At 40.2% G+C, this 21,556-nt stretch overlaps 1 protein-coding gene across 4 annotated transcripts in view; it reads left to right on the top strand.

The window, feature by feature from the left end:
* The window catches only part of LOC132121527 (helicase SRCAP-like), a 28,758-nt gene that overhangs the window by 330 nt on the left and 6,872 nt on the right, over positions 1 to 21,556 (top strand). Inside the window, exons 1-27 of one of the 4 annotated variants that reach the window (XM_059531021.1) lie at positions 20 to 418; positions 1,326 to 1,407; positions 1,715 to 4,623; positions 4,874 to 4,915; positions 7,842 to 8,093; positions 8,204 to 8,389; positions 8,510 to 8,650; positions 8,774 to 8,969; positions 12,403 to 12,572; positions 12,737 to 12,824; positions 12,916 to 13,005; positions 13,281 to 13,457; positions 13,567 to 13,793; positions 13,886 to 14,063; positions 14,169 to 14,305; positions 14,443 to 14,612; positions 14,767 to 14,959; positions 15,126 to 15,262; positions 15,450 to 15,636; positions 17,960 to 18,129; positions 18,250 to 18,398; positions 18,488 to 18,703; positions 18,785 to 18,949; positions 19,114 to 19,287; positions 20,380 to 20,688; positions 20,798 to 20,961; positions 21,228 to 21,538. In XM_059531021.1, the coding sequence (XP_059387004.1) occupies positions 2,185 to 4,623; positions 4,874 to 4,915; positions 7,842 to 8,093; positions 8,204 to 8,389; positions 8,510 to 8,650; positions 8,774 to 8,969; positions 12,403 to 12,572; positions 12,737 to 12,824; positions 12,916 to 13,005; positions 13,281 to 13,457; positions 13,567 to 13,793; positions 13,886 to 14,063; positions 14,169 to 14,305; positions 14,443 to 14,612; positions 14,767 to 14,959; positions 15,126 to 15,262; positions 15,450 to 15,636; positions 17,960 to 18,129; positions 18,250 to 18,398; positions 18,488 to 18,703; positions 18,785 to 18,949; positions 19,114 to 19,287; positions 20,380 to 20,688; positions 20,798 to 20,961; positions 21,228 to 21,538 (6,668 nt within the window). In that variant the 5' untranslated portion in view covers positions 20 to 418; positions 1,326 to 1,407; positions 1,715 to 2,184. Of the gene's footprint in view, positions 1 to 19; positions 419 to 1,325; positions 1,408 to 1,714; positions 4,624 to 4,873; positions 4,916 to 7,841; positions 8,094 to 8,203; positions 8,390 to 8,509; positions 8,651 to 8,773; positions 8,970 to 12,402; positions 12,573 to 12,736; positions 12,825 to 12,915; positions 13,006 to 13,280; positions 13,458 to 13,566; positions 13,794 to 13,885; positions 14,064 to 14,168; positions 14,306 to 14,442; positions 14,613 to 14,766; positions 14,960 to 15,125; positions 15,263 to 15,449; positions 15,637 to 17,959; positions 18,130 to 18,249; positions 18,399 to 18,487; positions 18,704 to 18,784; positions 18,950 to 19,113; positions 19,288 to 20,379; positions 20,689 to 20,797; positions 20,962 to 21,227; positions 21,539 to 21,556 lie in introns of those variants that run through there. The other 3 variants (XM_059531020.1, XM_059531023.1, XM_059531022.1) reach the window with 3 other exon arrangements.

A 21,556-nucleotide genomic window follows, 5' to 3' on the forward strand; every position in this document is an offset into this window, starting at 1 on the left:
AGGGAGGAATTGTGACATAGTGGGACAAGCTGACTTTCAAGCAGTCGGATGCTGAAAGTATTTATCTGTTTTGTAGTTTAATAAAGTTTAAATGCAATTATTATATACCATTTATTAAAAGTGCAACTGTTTCGTAGACTTTCAATTTGAAAAGATCTGACTGAATCTGAATCGGTCTCGCGAGTTGACTGGCAGTTTTGTGTAGATTGACCCCACGCGGTGACGTCAAGAGGTCGCTCCTGTAAAGGCTGTAAAAGAAAATGACCAGTCATACGTTTATGTTTAGTGACAAGTCTTTAAAACCCCTCGATGTGGATTATAATGAATAATAGTTTGTTCTTGATCATTGCACAACTTCTTATGGAAGCCGAGGTGTGCACTCGCGGTGTGTTGAGCGCGCGCCTGAGAGCTTGAGACGGTGTGTGTAACGTTATTTGTGTATATCTCAGTGTGTTTGTCTGAGTCAGAAAATGATATAATAACAGACGCTCTCCCACGTACTATTACACCAACCAGTTTAGGACTGTAACGTTAGCTCCCTGTCATTTAAACGCCAACAACAAAAACTGAAAATGTTTTCGTGTCGTCTCCATTGTAACGTCTGTGAGCTAGCTTTGCTTAGCTGCTAAAGGCCCATGTGTGGTCGCCCGCCTCATGCAAACAGGACTGCCGGCTCCATTTGTTATCCGTATTCGGTATTAAACGTTAACCGCCATCCTATCTTTTAAAGTTTATAAGCAGTCATAGGAGAATAATGTCCGAATTAGCGGTAACTCATAGCTAAAGACTAGCCGAACGTGAAGCCCCCGCACAGTTATAACTACAAGTTTCTGAATGAGACTATTTGTCCTGCTGTACAGCATTTTTATTTTTAACATGTAGTTAACCAGGTGTGTTTTAAGAGTTGTGTGCATTAAATATTCCAGTATCTCACGACAATATTTCCTTTATATATTCCTTTAATATAGAAGCCGGCTGTTTGGAAGATTTAATAGTAGCTCTACATTGAAATGAATATGCTGAATTGCTAAACGAAAGATTTGTCCTTATTTTTGTAGATTGAGTCAACGAGGAACGCGATTTTTAACTTATGTTTGCTCTGAATATTTTGGTTTCTCTTGCATTTAAACCACCGACTACCTAGAGCAGATGAGTTTTGAGGAAATCACAGTCCTGCAGCAGCTTATTCGTCTAAGTTACATTGCATTCTAAGAAAGCAGTTTTCCCCCCTCATATGTCGGATCATGCTCTTGCTGCTGCTTAAGGATTTTAGGTTTGATGCTACAAATAGGTGCATGAAATTTACTCCAATTGTTTATCTTTAGACCCTCTGATGCAGTGGAACCCTTGATCTCAGCATCCTGGAAGTGGAAATCACGGAAGAGACTGGTGCTTCATCACATACAGGTATTTATTTAATGAATTCCATTTAAGTTATATGTTCACCCGATCATAATCCATGGCTGGTTTACAGTTACACTATTTCTGCGGAATAGTAATGTATGTTACTCATAAAATCCTTACATTTTCCTCCCTTGTCTGTCTAATTCTGTAATGCTTTCAGATGCTATTTAGAGTGCTGTTGTATCAGCTTCAATGTCTAAATACTTCCTGAAAATGTTTATTGTTTATACGTTAATTTAAACATGTGCATCATGTATTAAAGCATTTTGTAAAGGGTTAGTCATGTCACATCTCACTTCTGTTCTTCCAGGATTAGTGTGTAGCAGTGCCGGTTCTAAAGCAGGACAGTCTGGGGAAGAGGCGGTGCAGCAGTGCACCTGTCCGGCTGTGCTGGGTGGCACCTCCGTGGCTTCACAGAATGTGGCTGGGCCACCCCAGCATGCCCTGCAGCCAGTCACAGCTGCCACTCTACCACCATCATCGGTTGATGTCGCCACTGGATCGCAGCAGAAAGGAGACTCAAAGGCTGCATGTAAAGAACAGACCATCGCTTACGTTCAAAGAAACAGCGTCACCGAGGAATCAGCGGAGATATCAGCTGCCCACAGAGGACTGGTGTCAGCTACTGCTGAAGACACACAAAACCTTACAGACACATTGGAGGGTCAGACTCCCTCAGACAGACTTTTTGAGAGCGGGACAGATAGCATTACACCGAAACAGGATTTGCTTTACGGGTGTAACACAGAGAAAACAAGTCTCACATACAGGGAGAACAATATGGCGGAAGGATCCAGCACAGGCCACTGCCAAGATTGGAGCCAACACCCTGGAGATGCAGGGGGTGTCTCTGCCCCGACTGAGACAAAAAAGGGACCTTTGCCTCCAGAGACAATCAAATTGGACTGTAAGAACATGTCTGGAAAGCACACACCTGAAGAAAGCCCCTGTGTCCCAACAACAGAAGTCATCCCAGCAGTCTCAAGTGCAGTTAAGACAACAGACAGAGACATGGAGCAGCCCCAAACAACTCTCCTTTTTCAGACAAATCAGACTGCCGCATCATCTGCGTTTGGCATCCCACAGAAGCAAAGTACGACAAATTCCGCAAAGCAGGATTGTAAACTTGACTCTAAGGCAGCTATGAAAGTTGTCACACAAGATCTGGCTAAAACAGACAAAGAAGGAGCAGTTAGTCCAATTAGACAAACCTTGGGAACAGAGCAAGGTAATAGTGGAAATTTCCTTTGCTCAGGATATACATCATCAAAACAAGGAGGGGAGCACATTACCCCCAATAGTGGAAATAGCATGTCAAATGATAAAGGCAGCTGTTATCCACCAGAGGTCTGCAGTAAAACACAAAAGGCTTCACAAAGGACAAAAACACCTGGCATGCCCACCCCACCTGAGAATACACAGTGTGTGCAAGAGCTAAACTCTCAGTGTGTAAGTTTAAGTGGAACCCCCAAAATCTTTCACTTGGGTGAAGAGACTAGTGCAAGGGAGGGGCAAGGAAATGAGAAAGTCCCTGTAGATGGAGATCTGTGTTTAAATGTGGCTGCTAAAAAAGTATTTTGCAACATTTCTGTTGATGAACCAAAGCTGTCTGGGCATGGGACAGGCACTGACAGTGCACAGGTCCCCATTGTGAATGAAAGGTCACAAGTCATGCTTTGCGGCTCTTCTGATGTGATTTTGAAGCAGAAAGACAGTGGCAATCGAATAGAAATATCCATGTCATCAAATCACCAACAGGATGGAAGTGTGCTGCTCACACACACAGAGAACTGTTTGACTTTAGATGGCCTAGAGTCAGATCAGCCAAATCTTTCTGACTGTTTGGTTGAGCATGTACAAGAGTCCATTCCAGCTGATCATAAATTGTCACAGATTCAGATATGCCTCAATGATACTTCAGATATCATGAATGTGGAAGATAGGCAGAAAGTGAGTGCAGAGGCTCTCAATGCTGTTGAGGTGAAAGATTTGATAGATGTAGGTATTCTAATGCAGCCAGAAATGGCGGATACCTGGCTGGTTGTAAGCGAGATAGATGGGCAGTCTGGCCATGCAGAGATGGAGGTCGACGAAGCATCTCTGGTGCAGTGCCCTGAATCCCAGTCAACTGTTGCTGTATATGAATGCACTGTGCCCTGCTTTACATCAGCTGCCCTTCACAGTGATGTTAAACTGCTGTTAACTGACAAAGAAGAGGAGAAACCAATGGAAACATTGATGCAAGACTTGCAAGCCCAGAGTAATCTAGGGAATCAGACCTCATCTCATACTGATGCACTCGAACCCACAGAAGAGTTACTTACCATGGCCTCTACACAAAAAGAAGAATCTATAATTGTCAAGCAAAATGATGAGTCCAGTCAGACTGATCTTGCAAACACGTTGACAGGGTTAACATGCACGGTGATGGATGTCACACTTGACTCTGTGCAAGAACAGCAAGAATCTGTTGTGGTGGAAAACACACCAGGTGTGTCATTAATTTCATTGTCTTGTGGCACGATTGATCCAAAGCTACTGATCTTAAAGAAGGCTGACAGCCCTGCCCTTAAACAACCTTCTTCCCTGTCTGCTAGGATCTCAACCAAGCAGGACTCACCTGTCCCGGCTGGATCACCCAGTGATGGATTAAATAAAGCTGCAGAGTGCCTTGCTAAAACTTATACGGCTGCATCCTCCACCATAAAGAAGGATGCTATGTTAGCTGCTGACTCCCCTGTTTCAAACACTCTCTCTCAGTCCTCTCGGACTGTTTCCACTTCAAATGTACTTTCAGAGAAGAGCTCTGAGAAAGAAAACTTAAATAAATTAAATAGTTCTGGCAAGTTGCTTCAAAACGAATCCTCTGCTAACACTTCTTTATCAACTTCAGTACAACTCCATAGCTCACAAAGCCACCATCCTCCTCCTGCTAGAGAAGTGTGGGGTACTGTATCCAATGTTGTCCCGGAGAGGAATCGGTGTAAACAGTCTTTGGCTGGTACACCATGCCAGGATTCAATGTCTTTGGTGGGAGAACTGGAGTTGGAGCAGCAACAGTTACCGGGCAAACTTTTGTCAACAACGCAAGATGCTCAGAACACCATCCTGGAGCCACTTGACGCTTCTATAGAAGAGAGCAGCGATGGAGAGGTTGACAGCTCTATGGAGGTCCAAAATGAGGATAGCAATGCTACGCCCAGTCCAGCAGTGAACAAGGTAAAAGCAACTAAACTTAACTGACCTATTCTGACTTTTTTGCATCGTGATGAAGCATTCATTTAATTTGTAATTTGTTGTATTGGATGTACATGTTTAGTCACCATGAAAGCATCAGAGGTAGTCAGCAAAAGTGTATTTATAATTCAGATGTTTTTGAGCCTGTGTACTCTATCCATATCCATTTTAAAGCCATGATCTGATGCTAGTGCACTTCTTGGCTGTATATTGAGCCATGTGTGTTTTCCAGTGTGGGCAGAGCAGGACAGACAGACAAGGCTTGTTATTGAAGGTAAGAGGTGTCAGGCATCCTTCAGATCTGATCATTGCAAGCTGATGCTTCTTCCAACTAGTGATTGACCGATATGGGTTTTGGAATGGAAAATACGATTATCTAGAAAGTTGGGTACCCAATAAAAATTCTGGGCCCGTATTTATCAAGCTTATCAAAGTGCCATTTTAGTCTTAAGCGCTGAGAATTCATAAAATTTACTCATCACTAGGGGTGACCCCGAATAGTCGACGAATCGATGCTTTGATTCGAGGAGCCTGATTCGACTACCAATCTAACAGTGGAATATTCGCAGGGTGTTATTGATTATGCCATTTTGACTATATGGGGGAGCTCAAATGTCTGATTTGACATAGAACTACCGGTTTTCTCCCAATAAGTTAATATACAGCCTATTATGATAAAGCTGTAAAAATCTGAAAAGAAATAAGCTTCAGATTAATATTTTAAAGTGTGTGAATAAATCCAACCACCCCTATAGATTTATGTTTCACTTTCCATAATCATTGACCGAGAGAGGAGCATCTATGTTCATGTGCATTCAGGCCCTTTTTGCAAATAGCCTATAAGTCTTAATATTAATGTTATGTTGTATAAACAACGAAGCGTATTCTATATGAAATTATGAGTTGAATACTATTGATTAAAAACTTGCTATCAAATGCGTCACTCTACTGGTCATCTTCAGCGTGCGTAGCTCAAAACAGAAATGCAGAACATTAACTGCTAACGTTTTAGGCTAACATTATAATGAGAGCACTATTGTAAAAAAAAAAAAAAAAAATTAATTGTTATGGTTTTGCCGACGTTAAGTGTTAGCTATCTGTTAATCAAAGCATAATAAAATATTTAACCCATTTATATCTGCAAGGTGTTCGTTACACATTTTCCCTGTGTGTTAACATCAGTAATTATGTTAGTCTAATGTTTGACTTGACTCTTGTTAATGTATTTTGCCCCGCCCCAAACATATGATTCGACTATCGAATATCGGCAAGATTCAAAAATCCTTAGTCGGGGACACCCCTTCTCATCACTCTTACTCTCCCAGTTAAGACTGCTCGAGAGGTCTCTCAAGTGGTTAAGAGTCGCCACTGCCAGTAGGGGCTTGCGATGGCACTGAGACAGAGACATGTGCATATCTTTAAGTATAGGAAGAAAGTTCTTTAAATCTTTGACAACGAGGAGTTAATAAAATGGTTACATTTCCTCAGTAATTCAAAGAGAAACCGTTTATATATTTACATTACCAAAGAACATCATAACTGACTTCAGTCTAGCGTGAGTATTATATGTTTTTTAAAAACACTTGCATTATTATCAGTAAAGCTACCTACAGTGTATCATTAATAAATCTCTTAACCCTTATTTACATTGCACATGTCTGTGGTGCATTACTGCTCCGACACTGCCACCAGAGCTGATCACGGCTAGTGGTTGACTGATATATCACCAAAGCGGATATATCGGGCGATATTTGGCATAAGTTTTTCTGCTTGGCCGATGTTTTTCGTGGTGGGACTTTTATTTTGACTTCATAACGGCAGTGCCTGAGAGCACAGTGCTCACAATTGCCTTGTCCAGGAAGTAAGTGTGCAAGACTGTCCAGATCTTAAAATCGCCAAGGTGCAGTGCCCTTAACGCACACTAAATCCACACATCTCGAATACCACTCCTAATTTTCTCTGTGTGCTTTATGTAAAATTAGTGTTACCCTGGCTTTATTTGAAATGTATATCCCATGAATGCACACAAACTGCCCAGAATACTGAGTGCCCTGTTTGTTACAGTGTTTATTTCCTTTTTCATTGTTTTTATTTAATATTTATATATTTGTGAAAAATACATTGTCATCTAAAAATGTTTATATATTTTACACATTTATTTTTTAATCCATTGTCAAATTATTTCAAATTTCTTAAATATTAATTAAAAAATATATATTAAATCAGCCCCCTGCTTTCCAAGGTATCGTATCGGCTGTCAAAAAACAAGTATCTCTGATACTAATGTCTACCGACACAGCCCTAAATTTAAGGTTGTGTTGACGAAACATTTCCTTACCATAATGTATTCTCTTAAATTTTTTGTCAAATGTGTGTTGAATCTAAACTCCTATTAGGAATTTAACCACTCTGTGTGAAATTATCTGTGAATTTTCTTACGGAAATATCTTCAGGGTTCGATCCATGTATATTTCGTCATCCAAAATCCCGTTTGTGGCACAACACATTTTTGGGAATCAACTCTAAGACTGACACTAAAGATTTAGTCCTACACTTTGCTTAAATTACGACTGAGATGCTTGATAACCAACTTTTAAGTGCAGCTTTAAGCCAATAACTTTATTTATACTTAAGTCAATTCTTAGCAGCATTCTTGAGAGTAATTCTCAGAGGCTTGATAAATATGGGCCAGGGCTGTTATGTAGGCTAAGAAAATGCATTTTTAACAAATATGCGAACACTGACTTATTTTACGCAACAGTTAATTTCACAAAAAGGGGAAAAGTAAAACTTGTGCTCAGTAAGTCATCTGGCATGGTTTTTGGTATATGCCAAAAATATCAAAATGACCATTTTATTGACCTGGAATATATGTCGGTCTATCACTGTTTCAACTCACTAGCTTAAAAAAAAAATCCTGTTTTGTTTATTTTTTTTATTTTTTTTTTTAACAAGTATAAACTTACAGGAAAGCAGAGCTGACTGTATCATACTATTTATTCATTCAGAGTAGCATGTATTATTTAGAAATTAGGAGAAAGGTTATAATTGTTTGCTCCCCAAGATGTCCTTGTAGACCAGGCTGTTTTTATGAAGCTCTTTTATCACTTTTTGGGCACTCTGTCTCTTTTTGTACTCCATGCTGAATAATAATGTGCAGTTACGCAGTCAGATACACGGTTTTATTTGTCTTTCCCAAGGTTTGCCAGTGGATTGCAGGCAAGGTTACAGCAGTCTCTACCTCTTCCGCCTCCCCAGTTCCATCTCCATCTCCCTCATCTGGTGACTGGATGCGTTCTCACACAGGAAGGTCCTCTCCAGTACGCAACTCTCCTGGCAGAAACATGCCCTCCACTTCCTCCCAGGGTTATGGTGGCTGTTCTCAGTCAGAGCAAACGACCACCCCGAAATCCATGCCAAAGCATACAGATATGGCAGAACTGGCAAAACATGTAAGAGAAGGACACATACTTTGAGAAATGCAGTGGTTTTAAGGTCATAAGTGGATGTTTATTCTTTTATTTTATTATTATTAATTAATTTATCTTTTTACTTTTAACAGGAAGCAGAAATAGAACATCGTACCCTTGCACTAAAACGTGAAGGTTTCTGGTCCCTGAAACGTCTGTCTCGTATAACCGAACCAGTACGGCCTAAAGTGCATTGGGATTACCTCTGTGAGGAAATGCAGTGGCTCTCTGCAGATTTTGCACAAGAGAGGCGATGGAAAAGAGGAGTGGCCCGAAAGGTTAGAAGTGTTATGTTCCATCTTTCCTGTTTGAAACGTGATATTTGCATTTTTTGTTTAATTTTTTTTTTTTTTATGTTCTGTTACTAGAGCATCTCACCAATCTGAACTCATTTTCAGGTAGTACGGATGGTGATGCGCCACCATGAGGAGCTGAGACAGAAGGAAGAAAGAGCAAAACGAGAGGAGCAGGCCAAACTAAGAAGAGTTGCTTCTTCTATTGCCAAGGAGGTCCGTGCCTTCTGGAGCAGCGTTGAGAAGGTGACTTCCAGTGAATTTTATTTATTTATTTAATATATTTATATTTTGAATGAAATCTTTATTGTACTAAAAACTGTCAATGATTTATATTTTAAATTCTTTTCCATCCATTGCTGTACTTAGGTTGTCCAGTATAAACAACAGTCCAGACTGGAAGAGAAGCGGAAGAAGGCTCTAGATCTGCAGCTGGATTTCATCGTGGGTCAAACAGAGCGTTACTCGGACATGTTGAGTCAGTCCCTGCACGCTGCTCCTGTACACAGCTCAGACACTGCAGCTGTCTCCAAACAATCACAGCTAAATGCTGTTGATGAAGATGGTGAGGACTGACTACTTTTACTGTTTCAAATTGGGGCTGAGCGATTAATCGACATCGAACTGAAATCATGATTTAGATTGATGTGATTATTAAATCACAATGGCTGTGATCTTTAATGAAATAAATATATGCACGGCATCAGAAGTAAATGCTGCTAATCTCTGCAAGTGCTGAGTTTGAGTCGCTTATAACATTCATCTGATTAAGCAACACACTCCAAACATCCTTTCAAACTTAATAAGAAGCGTTTATAAACCTGTTGTTAAGAACATTATAAAATGATTTTACTCCACAACATCAGTCGAGTGTTTTGAAATGACTTCATTTTCTGATCTGATTTGGTTTCTTATTTCAGAATGAGGCAAAAAATTATTCTACAGTCGTGGCCAAAAGTTTTGAGAATTACATAAATATTAGTTTTCAAAAAGTTTGCTGCTAAACTGCTTTTAGATCTTTGTTTCAGTTGTTTCTGTGATGTACTGAAATATAATTACAAGCACTTCATACGTTTCAAAGGCTTTTATCGACAATTACATGACATTTATGCAAAGAGTCAGTATTTGCAGTGTTGGCCCTTCTTTTTCAGGACCTCTGCAATTCGACTTGGCATGCTCTCTATCAACTTCTGGGCCAAATCCTGACTGATAGCAACCCATTCTTTCATAATCACTTCTTGGAGTTTGTCAGAATTAGTGGGTTTTTGTTTGTCCACCCGCCTCTTGAGGATTGACCACAAGTTCTCAATGGGATTAAGATCTGGGGAGTTTCCAGGCCATGGACCCAAAATTTCAACATTCTGGTCCCCGAGCCACTTAGTTATCACTTTTGCCTTATGGCACGGTGCTCCATCGTGCTGGAAAATGCATTGTTCTTCACCAAACTCTTGTTGGATTGTTGGAAGAAGTTGCTGTTGGAGGGTGTTTTGGTACCATTGTTTATTCATGGCTGTGTTTTTGGGCAGAATTGTGAGTGAGCCCACTCCCTTGGATGAGAAGCAACCCCACACATGAATGGTGTCAGGATGCTTTACTGTTGGCATGACACAGGACTGATGGTAGCGCTCACCTTTTCTTTTCCGGACAAGCCTTTTTCCAGATTCCCCAAACAATCGTAAAGGGGCTTCATCGGAGAATATGACTTTGCCCCAGTCCTCAGCAGTCCATTCACTATACTTTCTGCAGAAGATCAATCTGTCCCTGATGTTTTTTTTGGAGAGAAGTGGCTTCTTTTTTGCCCTTCTTGACACTAGGCCATCTTCCAAAAGTCTTCGCCTCACTGTGCGTGCAGATGCGCTCACACCTGCCTGCTGCCATTCCTGAGCAAGCTCTGCACTGGTGGCACTCCGATCCCGCAGCTGAATCCTCTTTAGGAGATGATCCTGGCGCTTGCTGGACTTTCTTGGATGCCCTGAAGCCTTCATTACAAAAATTGAACCTCTTTCCTTGAAGTTCTTGATGATCCTATAAATTATTGATTAAGGTCCAATCTTAGTAGCCACAATATCCTTGCCTGTGAAGCCATTTTTATGCAACGCAATGATGGCTGCACGCATTTCTTTGCAGGTCACCATGGTTAACAATGGAAGAACAATGATTTCAAGCAGCACCCTCCTTTTAACATGTCAAGTCTGCCATTCTAACCCAATCAGCCTGACATAATGATCTCCAGCCTTGTGCTCGTCAACATTCTCACCTGAGTTAACAAGACGATTACTGAAATGATCTCAGCAGGTCCTTTAATGACAGCAATGAAATGCAGTGGAAAGGTTTTTTTTGGGATTAAGTTAATTTTAATGGAAAAGAAGGACTATGCAATTCATCTGATCACTCTTCATAACATTCTGGAGTATATGCAAATTGCTATTATAAAAACTTAAGCTGCAACTTTTCCAATTTCCAATATTTATGTAATTCTCAAAACTTTTGGCCACGACTGTAGACTGCAATAATGGCTATGTTGACCAGCATTGCATTATAAATTTACTTTATTATTCTGAAAATACCCGAGATGATGTGAAGAACACTGATAAACCATAAATTCTCATAGGTTTATTTGTACATTTTAGGGATTTCCTGGAGCGTCATGAGTTCTATTACCGTATTTTCCGGACTATAAGTCGCACTTTTTTTCATAGTTTGGCTGGTCCTGCGACTTATAGTCAGGTGTGACTTATTCATCAAAATTAATTTGACATGAACCGAGAGAAATGAACCAAGAGAAATGAACCAATAGAAAACATTACCGTCTACAGCCGCGAGAGGGCGCTCTATGCTGCTCAGTGCTCTTGTTGTCTACACTGAAGACACAGAGCGCCCTCTCGCGGCTGTAGACGGTAATGTTTTCTCTTGGTTCTTAATGAATGCGATTTATAGTCCAGTGCGACTTATATGTTTTTTTCTTCGTGATGTATGACGTATTTTTGGACTGATGCGACTTATACTCAGGTGCGACTTATAGTCCGAAAAATACGGTAGTTTCCCCTGGCGTACAATATGAATGAAACAGAGATAACATGAGTTTAGCACTCGGTAATGCACACTCAGTCATATTTTGGCCATATACAGGAAAAATAATAGTTTAATAATAAAAAGTAAACTTATATAATCCATGTTTTTCTCAAGTGTATGGAAGTGTACAGGATTTTTTTATTTCCCCACAGTGGATTTATAAAAGGCTCATATTTCATATTGAAGACATGGACTCCATTTTGGATTTTACATAACTTCTTAAAATGAAGAAATTACTGTTAAAAGATTTTTATCATAACAGTATCGTATGATGTACAGTTATAGGCCTGTGTGTTAACAAGTAACCCTGCAGTTTTCTGTAAAAATTAGTATTATCTTATAAATGTTTATTTAATTATTATATTGTTATTTCGTTGTTAATCGGTTTAAAAAAACAAATCACAATTTTAACCAGAAAAATCACAATTAGTTTTTTTTTCCCCCAAATTGTGCAGCCCTATTTCAAATCAAGAATCTTGTAAGTATATAATTATAACAAAATATCAAATCAAGTGGGCTCTGTTAATAAATCATGCTAGATCAAATTTGTTTAGTGTATGGATTTAGTTCACCACAGAGACCAGATGGAATCCAAATGCATTCCTAAATTAAAAAAAAACCTAGCAAACATGTTCGTTCTTATTAGATTACACTTGTGTTATTTTTGGTTATATATTTTATCTAATGAAACGGTATTCATAGATTTTTTTTTTTTAAACATGACTTAGGTGTCCAAATACCATTGGGCTATTTTGTATACATGTAGATTGTGCTGTAATAAAATGAGTGAATTGAAAATCTACTCTGGTGAGTGCTTCTGTGGCAGTAGGTTTTGAAACATTTGTGACCACATGATTCAGGAAGTTATTGTTTTCACTTTGTATTAACTTAGTTTAGACATTTAAATTGTCCCTTTTCTGCTGCAGATAGAGACTTTGAACCACCTTGTGAGGAGGAGGATGATGAAGAGACCATAGAAGTAGAGGAGCAACAAGAGGGGAATGATGCAGAGACACAGAGACGAGAGATAGAGTTACTAAGGGAGGAGGGCACTCTGCCTCTGGACCAGCTGCTCAGTACTTTAACTCTCCCCCAGGTACAGCAGTCTCCCAGGATCAACTTCAAAACAGCTGGTTTTACTTAGCCATAATCTTATTGTCTGGAGTTTCCGATTAATGTGATCCATCATTGTTCTCATCAGCTTGTTACAGTCTGGCAGTTTAACATATATTTAAATCTGACTTGAATTTAATTGAACAGGATGTGGAATCAGAAGAAGTAGCTTCAGATACTACATCTTCTACGGTTGAAGAGGAAGACAAAGAATTTAGTGCCAATGAAGAAGATGGTTAGTAGAGTTTTACAAAGACACTTAACTTGGGTATCCTATTGATTTGAATGGTAATATACAACATATGTTACTTTATTATTCTCTTCAGCGGAAGATGAAGAAGACACAATTGAAGCCCAAGAAGTTATTGAAGGAAATGGAGACCATGCAGAGGAACTTGATGACCTTGCTAGAGAGGGTAAATGAAAATAATGTCAGGCGTAGCAGGTTTTTTTTTTTTACTTTTTAAAAATATATAAACAATTACTGTTCATAGGTTTGGGGTATGTACAATTTATTATCGATGTATAAAAATTTTTGAATCATTATAAGAGTCTTTACTGTCATTTATAGATTGAATAAAAGTGTTAATTTATTGAAAGAAAAAAAAGTTTGAACTGTATAATGAAGTGTTTAATTTAAGCAATCATTTCCTGAGGTCATATTATCACTTGAGGTCTCTTTGTTTCACAGGAGAAATGAGCATGGAAGAACTCTTAGAAAAGTACAGAGGAGCATATGCCTCTGATTTTGAGGAGCCATCAGCCTCAGCGTCACCGGACTCCTCGGAAGAATCAGAGGGAACCGAGGATGAGGCAGAGGAAGAGACGGAGGGAGAGGACAGTGCTGATGATAGTGGCTCCTCCTCAGGTGAGCTGAAGTTTATGATGAGAGTCACTAAAACATATGAGCTGTTGTGTGAAGTGATCAAATACCACACATTATCAGCCATTCTTACTGTGATTTACTCAATATTCAGATTCCCAAGCGGCTGAAGAAAGTGATGAAAAAGAGGAGGATGAGGATGTGCAGGAGAGTGATGAGGAGGATGACAATGATAGAGGAGAGGGAATGGAAGTTCTGCTGAGAGAGGGAGACCATAGTCCTACTGTACCAACATCTCCCCGGCCTAAGAAAGAAATCAGCCACATTGCTGCTACTGCGGAGAGCCTTCAACCTAAGGGATATACACTGGCAACAACAAAGGTAGCAACACAAACCTTCATAAAAACTGTCTGAAGAACACTTAGTTTCTGTTTATCCTTAACTGCGCTTGTGTGGTTTCTTTTTAACACAAGGTTAAAACCCCAATTCCATTCCTGCTTCATGGTACGTTGCGTGAGTACCAGCACATTGGACTGGACTGGTTGGTCACCATGAATGAGAAGAAACTCAATGGCATACTTGCAGATGAAATGGGGCTTGGCAAAACGATCCAGACCATTGCTTTGTTAGCTCATCTAGCATGTGTAAAGGGTAATAAGTCCACATGAGTACTCCTTTCCCTATGATGTGTGTGGAAAAAAATATAGTGGATATAGTGCAGATCAACAAACCTTTTCTTGTTTTTTCCTTTTATAGGTAACTGGGGTCCACATCTGATCATTGTGCCCACCAGTGTAATGCTTAACTGGGAGATGGAGTTGAAACGTTGGTGCCCAGGATTCAAAATCCTCACCTACTATGGTAGCCAGAAGGAGCGCAAGCTCAAGAGACAGGTAATGAATGCAAAAATAGTTCTTATTACAAATTAAGATATTTTAAATACACATTTATAAAAACAATTATTGGGTATTTTAGCCTTTCAATCCTGGTGATTTTATAATTGTTTTTCTCTCCTTTTTGTTTCTGTAAGGGCTGGACCAAACCCAATGCTTTCCATGTCTGCATCACCTCGTATAAGCTAGTACTGCAAGATCATCAGGCTTTTAGACGGAAGTCTTGGAGGTACCTCATTTTGGATGAAGCCCAGAACATCAAGAACTTTAAGTCCCAGCGCTGGCAAAGTCTGCTCAATTTCAACAGGTACTTGAATACTTTCATTTCTGTAAAGGTCTTGATCATTTACGGGTCCCGTTCTGACTTTTGTTTCTTTGTTTTATGTGGAAAAACCCATTTAATGATTAGGATGTAATGAGTTTATTTTATTCTGTCATTCAATTCTCTGTCTTCCTTGCAGCCAGAGGCGACTGTTGCTCACTGGTACCCCTCTCCAAAACAGTCTAATGGAGCTGTGGTCTCTTATGCACTTCCTCATGCCGCACGTTTTTCAGTCCCATCGTGAGTTCAAGGAGTGGTTCTCAAACCCTCTGACTGGGATGATTGAAGGGAGCCAGGAGTACAACGAGGGCTTGGTCAAACGGCTTCACAAGGTATTACCAGTTTATGAATCATGTAGGACTTTTTATGCAATTTTTTGTATTCATGGAAGCATACAAACATAGTTCCCATTTTTCTCTGTATGTCTTTATATGTAATATTATGAGGAAACATTTAGGCATTTGGCTTTACATAAGTTTCCTGTATCTCTCTCTCTAGGTGCTAAGACCCTTTTTGCTTCGAAGAATCAAAGTAGATGTGGAGAAACAAATGCCAAAAAAGTATGAGCATGTTGTGCGCTGTCGACTCTCCAAAAGACAGCGTTTTCTCTATGATGACTTCATGGCCCAGGCCTCGTAAGTAACCAGGACAAACACACATGGGTGGGGTTGAGAAAGCAGAAAAGGCATTTTTCCTTTGTTGATAACTTCCAAACTCAGGCCTTGATGATAATTGATTGACAAATTTTATTCATACTTCAGGTGTTAGGTTGCATTTTTACTTATTGTCCTTTTTTTTTTGCCCTGTACCATATACTCCCAGGACTCGAGAGACTTTAGCCAGCGGTCATTTCATGTCTGTGATCAACATCCTGATGCAGCTGCGGAAAGTGTGTAATCACCCCAACCTGTTTGATCCAAGACCCATACAATCTCCCTTCATTACAAAGACCATCGTCTATTCTACTGCTTCACTGGTTCAGAGGGCTCTTGAGACCTCACCTTTTGAGGTAAATGATTGAAGACTACCAGCACTTACTAAACCTTGACTGTCCTGTGTGATAATTAAGCTATATTGGGGTTTTCAATAGGGGTGTGCACGGATAGTCGAACATTCGAATATTCGTTCTGCTCTAATTATTCGATAAATAAAAATTATATTCGAATTTCGCAAAAAAAAAAAAAAAAAAAAAAACAGTTAACAAAAAAACCTAATTTGGTCACTTTCTGTGATTCTCCACGCCATATTCGAAGATATATGCAAGCCAAAAATAATTAATGAATGAATAAGGGGCCGTTCACATATCGCGCCTAAAAATGCATGGAAAACGCTAGACGTGGCATTATGAGCGCGCAAAAGACGCGATATATGAACGGCCCCTAAGAACTGCGGTCTTCTACAGTACTTCAAATATGCCGTGGAGAATCACAGAAAGTGACCGAATTCAAGAACATTGTTGCGACATCTCTCAAGCAACGAATAAACACAGCTAACTTGGAGAATGCAGTGAAAACTCCTCTTCTCGTGTCTGCCCTAGACCCTCGGCACAAACATCTCAGGTTTCTCGATGAAAACATGAGAGAAGTAAGAAAAAAAAACGTTTTTGAACATTATCAGAAAATTTTCCTTGAGGCGAGTGGTGCGGATGCAGTCGCCGTCACCAACGATGAAGAGGATGCAATGCCCACTCGTCGGAAAAGGCTGAGCCAGTTCTTCAGCGATGATTACAGAGAGTCCAGCCGAGACGAGTGGGAACAGTTCTTGCTGGAGCCATGTATTCCACCAGATGAGGATTCCATTCAGTGGTGAAATGAAAACACGAAGCGCTTCACAAAACTTATTCGCATAACACACCGTTATTTGTGAGTCCCGACAACGTCTGTGCCGAAAGAGCGCGTTTTCTCCGCGGCCGGCCTTATTGTTAACAGACTAAGGAGCTGACTTTCCCCTGATCATGTTTACAAGCCCGTGTTTCTTAACAAGAACATGTAAAACAATAGAAAAAAAAGCAAAAAAGATTTGCTGATAGTTTAAAAGTTTCAAAGTTATGTCTAAGCAACATTCTGTACAATGGCCTAATTGCTGCCGGCTGTTTAGGTTTTTTCTTTGTTCACTTTTTTTTGTTTTTCCTTTTAATCTGTACTTTTGTTTGTTTGCACGCATTGTTAAAGGTTTTCAGCTACAAACCACGATGAGTAATGTTCAAGCTTATTGTGTGTAAGCTTGTTCAAAATGACGGAAACAATAAATGTTGCTGAAAAATAACGTCTGTCTCATTAAACTTAATTTAAATAAATGAATATTCGTTTTTTGTGAGCTCAAATATTCGAATGTGATTTTTTGCGGAAAACGCCCATCCCTTGTTTTCAATCCTGGTTCTGGAGGGCCTCTGTCCTGCTGTGTTTAGATACATCCTACCCAAACACACTTGCTTGAGAGTTTCTAGTAATCATGAAGACAGTGGCTATCCAAAACTTCCCCTATACCCTTATTTAGTGCTATATTGGACATTATCGATTGCAATCAATTCAATCCCACAATGCACCTCAAAAACCGAGTGTATAACCAATGAACTAGCTTGCAGCTAGAGAACACCCATGCACTGTGACAGTCAGTATTTGCTTACTCATTTCATTCAGTCATTCAGTGGACTATATTGTTAAAGGTCCCATGATGTGGATTATTTTCTTTTTTTTTTTAATGCTTTTTTAATGTTTCCCGAGGTTAATTTAATAACTAACTTGAATAATTAGCTACACATCAGAAATCACTGATCACAGAGTGTTACTCACTGTTTGTGGCGGTGCTGTTGAATCCATATCATAAAAGTCTGTTTGTAAAGCCTGCACTGACATTGCGACTGAATTATATGTAAAAAATAAACTGAATACATTTTCTCCAAATTCTCTGGGCGGGCAAAGCAGAGCAAGGGGGAGGTAACCTTTCCCCGTATGATGACATAAGGGGAAGATTCCAGATCGGCCCGTCTGAACTCTCATTTTCTCAAAGGCAGAGCAGGACACCCAGGGCTTGGTTTACACCTATCAAAATTTCTAGCCACTGGGGGACCATAGACAGGCTAGGGAAACTCATATTAATGTTAAAAAACCTCATAAAGTGACATTTTCCCACATGTAAATAAAGTGGTCCTATCAACTGAGCGCATTATTGTTCCAGTTACATACATGGTAAAGTGATATAAATGGTCAAATATATGTTGTTTGTCACTTTTTTACACATTTCTGTTTTCAGAAAGTTTTTAATGTTTGTAATTTAAATTTTTCTGGACTTTTAGTGAAGGTACAAAAATGTCTGTTTGTTTTTTTCCAAAGCGCTGTGACTTGTCCTTGTTTGACCTGATTGGCCTGGAGCGGCGTGTGTCTAGATACCAGGCAGATGTTTTCCTGCCTCAGAGGAAAGTGACCCGTCAGCTTATTCAGGAGATCATGGAGTCCCCTGATCCTCCTCCCAGACCAAAGCCTGTTCGCATGAAAGTCAACAGGTATGTTGTTCAAAATAGTCAAACACATAATTTTGACGTATGAGATCTATATATGCTTGAGCTGATTGAAGATATTCATAATTTGTCTTGAAGTTTTGTCATGTGCTTGTTCCTCTGCAGGATACTTCAGCCTCTTCCTAAATCTGATGGACGTTCATCAGCGAGCAGCCCTCGCCCTGAATGTTCTAGCACCACGACGGCTCAGACTCCAAAGCCTCTAATTACAGAAGTCACCCCTTCCCAAGCTCCCTCTCAGCCAGCACCTCAAGGTCAGTTCAAGGGGCCGAGTCTAACATCCTAATCAGCAAGCGTGTCACTCATGTTATGGCAGAAATAAAAAAACTTTCTCTCATTCCAGTTTGTCCTGTTACTCCTGTCGCTGCTCCAAAAGCTCCAGTGGCTCCTAGCAGCATCCCTTCTGCACCTGTAGTCAGGCCGCTGGCCCCCCAGCCAGTGACTGTACGCCCGTCAGGACCGTCCAGCATCACAGCTGTGTCCACTCCCCCTCAACCACCAAGCAACATTATGACTCAGAGGGTCCTTCTCAGCCCAGATATGCAGGCTCGTTTACCATGTAAGTTCATTTCATCACACTTCATTGTTTCATAGCTAAAAACAAGTTAAGTAATTTTCCTTGATTTGTCACAATGTACAGCCGGTGAAGTTGTGAGTATCGCTCAGCTGGCCTCCCTGGCTGGCCGACCAGTATCGTCTTCTCAGGGCAGTAAACCAGTCACCTTCCAGCTACAGGGCAACAAGCTCACACTCTCTGGGACTCCTCTGCACCAGGTCCCTGTTCCTCAGCCACGACCCATCCAAGGTATCCACTGCCTTCCACATGAATAGATGAATAATCTGCATGTATAAATAACCTATCAACCTGCTATTGATAGGTTTCGCTTTTTCCTGCACGCCTTCAGTCTTTCTTTGAGTGTTTGGTGTGGTCTATGGCCTAACACTTTCTTCTGTGGTTGTGCCTTTTAGGAAATGTAATGCATCTGGTTTCCAGTAGTGGGCAGCACCACCTTATTAGTCAGCCAGCTCAGGTTGCAGTTCTTCACACAGTTAGTCAGTCAGTTAGCAGCTCAGCAAATCCCCACCCAACCAGCATAATCCCAACCTGCTCTGGACTAGCGGTACCTTTCACCGCTACTCAAGGTACTGGTGCTGTCCTTGAGTTCATCCTTGTTTGGGTACAGCCTTTATCCTGGGTACCATACTACCTGTTACTCAGCAGAGTATGTGCATGGGTATTCTTGCGCAGGTCATTTATTTTTAACTGCATGTGACCGCTTATTCGGATGGTCTTTTGGCTACTAACTCACTTGGTCCTGTTGAATGAAGGTATTTGAAATAGATGAATGCAAACACCACTGCACATTTTAAGTCAGATGTTGTAGGAGGCACATGAGGTTTGAGATGGTTTGGTTTGTTTTTCATTTTATCTACTTGTTCTTTATTTTACAAGTGAGTGGGTTAAGCAGGGTTCTCATTTCAGAATTTTTTCTTTTCTCATTTTGTTTTTTATTCTGTTCCTAGAAGTCTAATGTATGCAGGTTAAATCTGTAAAGTTGTAATTGTCCATATTTCACCACAGAGTTAAGACTAAATAATTGCACTACCATTTAAAAGGTTTGGGGTCAGTTTTTTTTCTTTTGAAAGAAATAAAATGTACTTGGCATGGATGCACAAATATGGTAAAGTGACCGTAAATGCATTTATAATTTTACAAAATATTTCCATTTCAAATAAATGTGTTGTTTTGAACTTTGAAAGAAATGTATGTACATCAGCACAACTGTAATGTGCTCAAATGTAAGTAGCTCAACAGTTTTCAACATTGATGATGAAAAATCTTTCTTGAGCACCATATTGAGTATATTAGAATGATTTCTGAGTGAAATGACAAGACTGGAGTAATGGCTGCTAAAAATTCAGCTTTGCCATCAAATGAATAAATTACATTTTAAAATATATTAAAATAGCGAAGTTAATTTAAAGATTAGTAATATTTTCCATTTATAAAATAAATGCAGCTTCTTTGAGCAAAAGACACTTTTTTCAAAAACATTGTAAATAACAAAAATCATACCGACCCCAAGATTTGGACAGTAGTGTATTTAATAATGCCGGAAATTTTAATGATAGCTCTGCTACTGTAATCCATAGTCTGGTGCCCAGTCTAACTGAACTTTCTTTCCATGTGAAATACTTGTGTAGTTTCTAAACTCTCCTTGTTTATAATTCCAGTCCCAACATCCATGGTAAGTGGACCCGGAATTGTAAAGATTGTTGTACGCCAGGCACCAAGTAAAGAAGGAGGGTCAATCCCGACTCTGGCTGTGCCTCCTTCTCCTCGCCCTGCGCCTCCTCAGTTGGTCACCCTTCACCCACATGGCACTCCAAGCCCTGTTCTGAGAGCACCCACTGCTTCACAGCCTCCACAACGACCTCCGGTTTATGCTGCTCCACCTCGTCTTGCTTCCTCCCAGACTCCACCTACTCGTCCTGTATTGAGAGTAGTGCAGGGACCACTACCACCAGCCCCAGAACCACCAGGTAAGTCGAGCCACAATGTGGTTTTGAGAGTTTATGTGACAGAAGTTCAAGCTAAATAGTAAGCAAAAAAGAATATCAAGTAGAATAATCTAAACTTTGAACTTTTCAGTAACAAAGGAAAATTCATTGTCAGTGCGTGAGGAGAGTGGTAATGATGTGATTACATTGCGCATGAGCACTCCTAAGCCTGCATCCTCATCTCAGAGCAGTGGGTCAACATCTCTGCGTCCCCGTGTTCAACCACCACCTCCACCACGTTCCCCCTTCTACATGGTAATAAACGGAGAGTTCATCTTAAATTGATTTATTAATTCTTAAACTCAAAAGGTTGTATAAGTGTTTACACTTTAAATCTCAGTTTAGTGTTCTGACAACCCACATCAGAGGGTGTAACACTTTGGAAATATAAGTGCCTCTTAATGCAAACATCAGTAACTATATCATAATGCATTTAGTTCAGAGGAAATTGCATATTTTAACCCTTATTTTTGGCTTCTGTATCTGTCCCATTCACATATTTGTTACTTTGGGTTTGACAGTCATGGCTTGCAGACAGCCGAAAGGCTCAGCGAGACAACCGGATCACTCAAATCATGCGTATCAACGATCTGCACTGCAGTGCTAACCCTGTGTATGGCCACGAAGTGCTGGACTTTCTAACCTTCCTCCCAGGCCCTTGTCCATCTCCGCCACATCCTGTTATAAACAACTGGAGTAACTCAGGTTATAGCTCCTGCCTCACTGCTCAATCACACCATACCAGTAGCTTCTTGGAAAAGAGCCAAGTCCTGAAGGAAGCCATCCACCACTCAGAGGAGAGGCTTCAACTTCTCTCTCAGATCATAGACAGGTAAAGCTCACAAATTTG

This window comes from Carassius carassius, chromosome 39 (genome assembly GCF_963082965.1).
Source record: "Carassius carassius chromosome 39, fCarCar2.1, whole genome shotgun sequence".
NCBI classification, from domain to species: domain Eukaryota; kingdom Metazoa; phylum Chordata; class Actinopteri; order Cypriniformes; family Cyprinidae; genus Carassius; species Carassius carassius.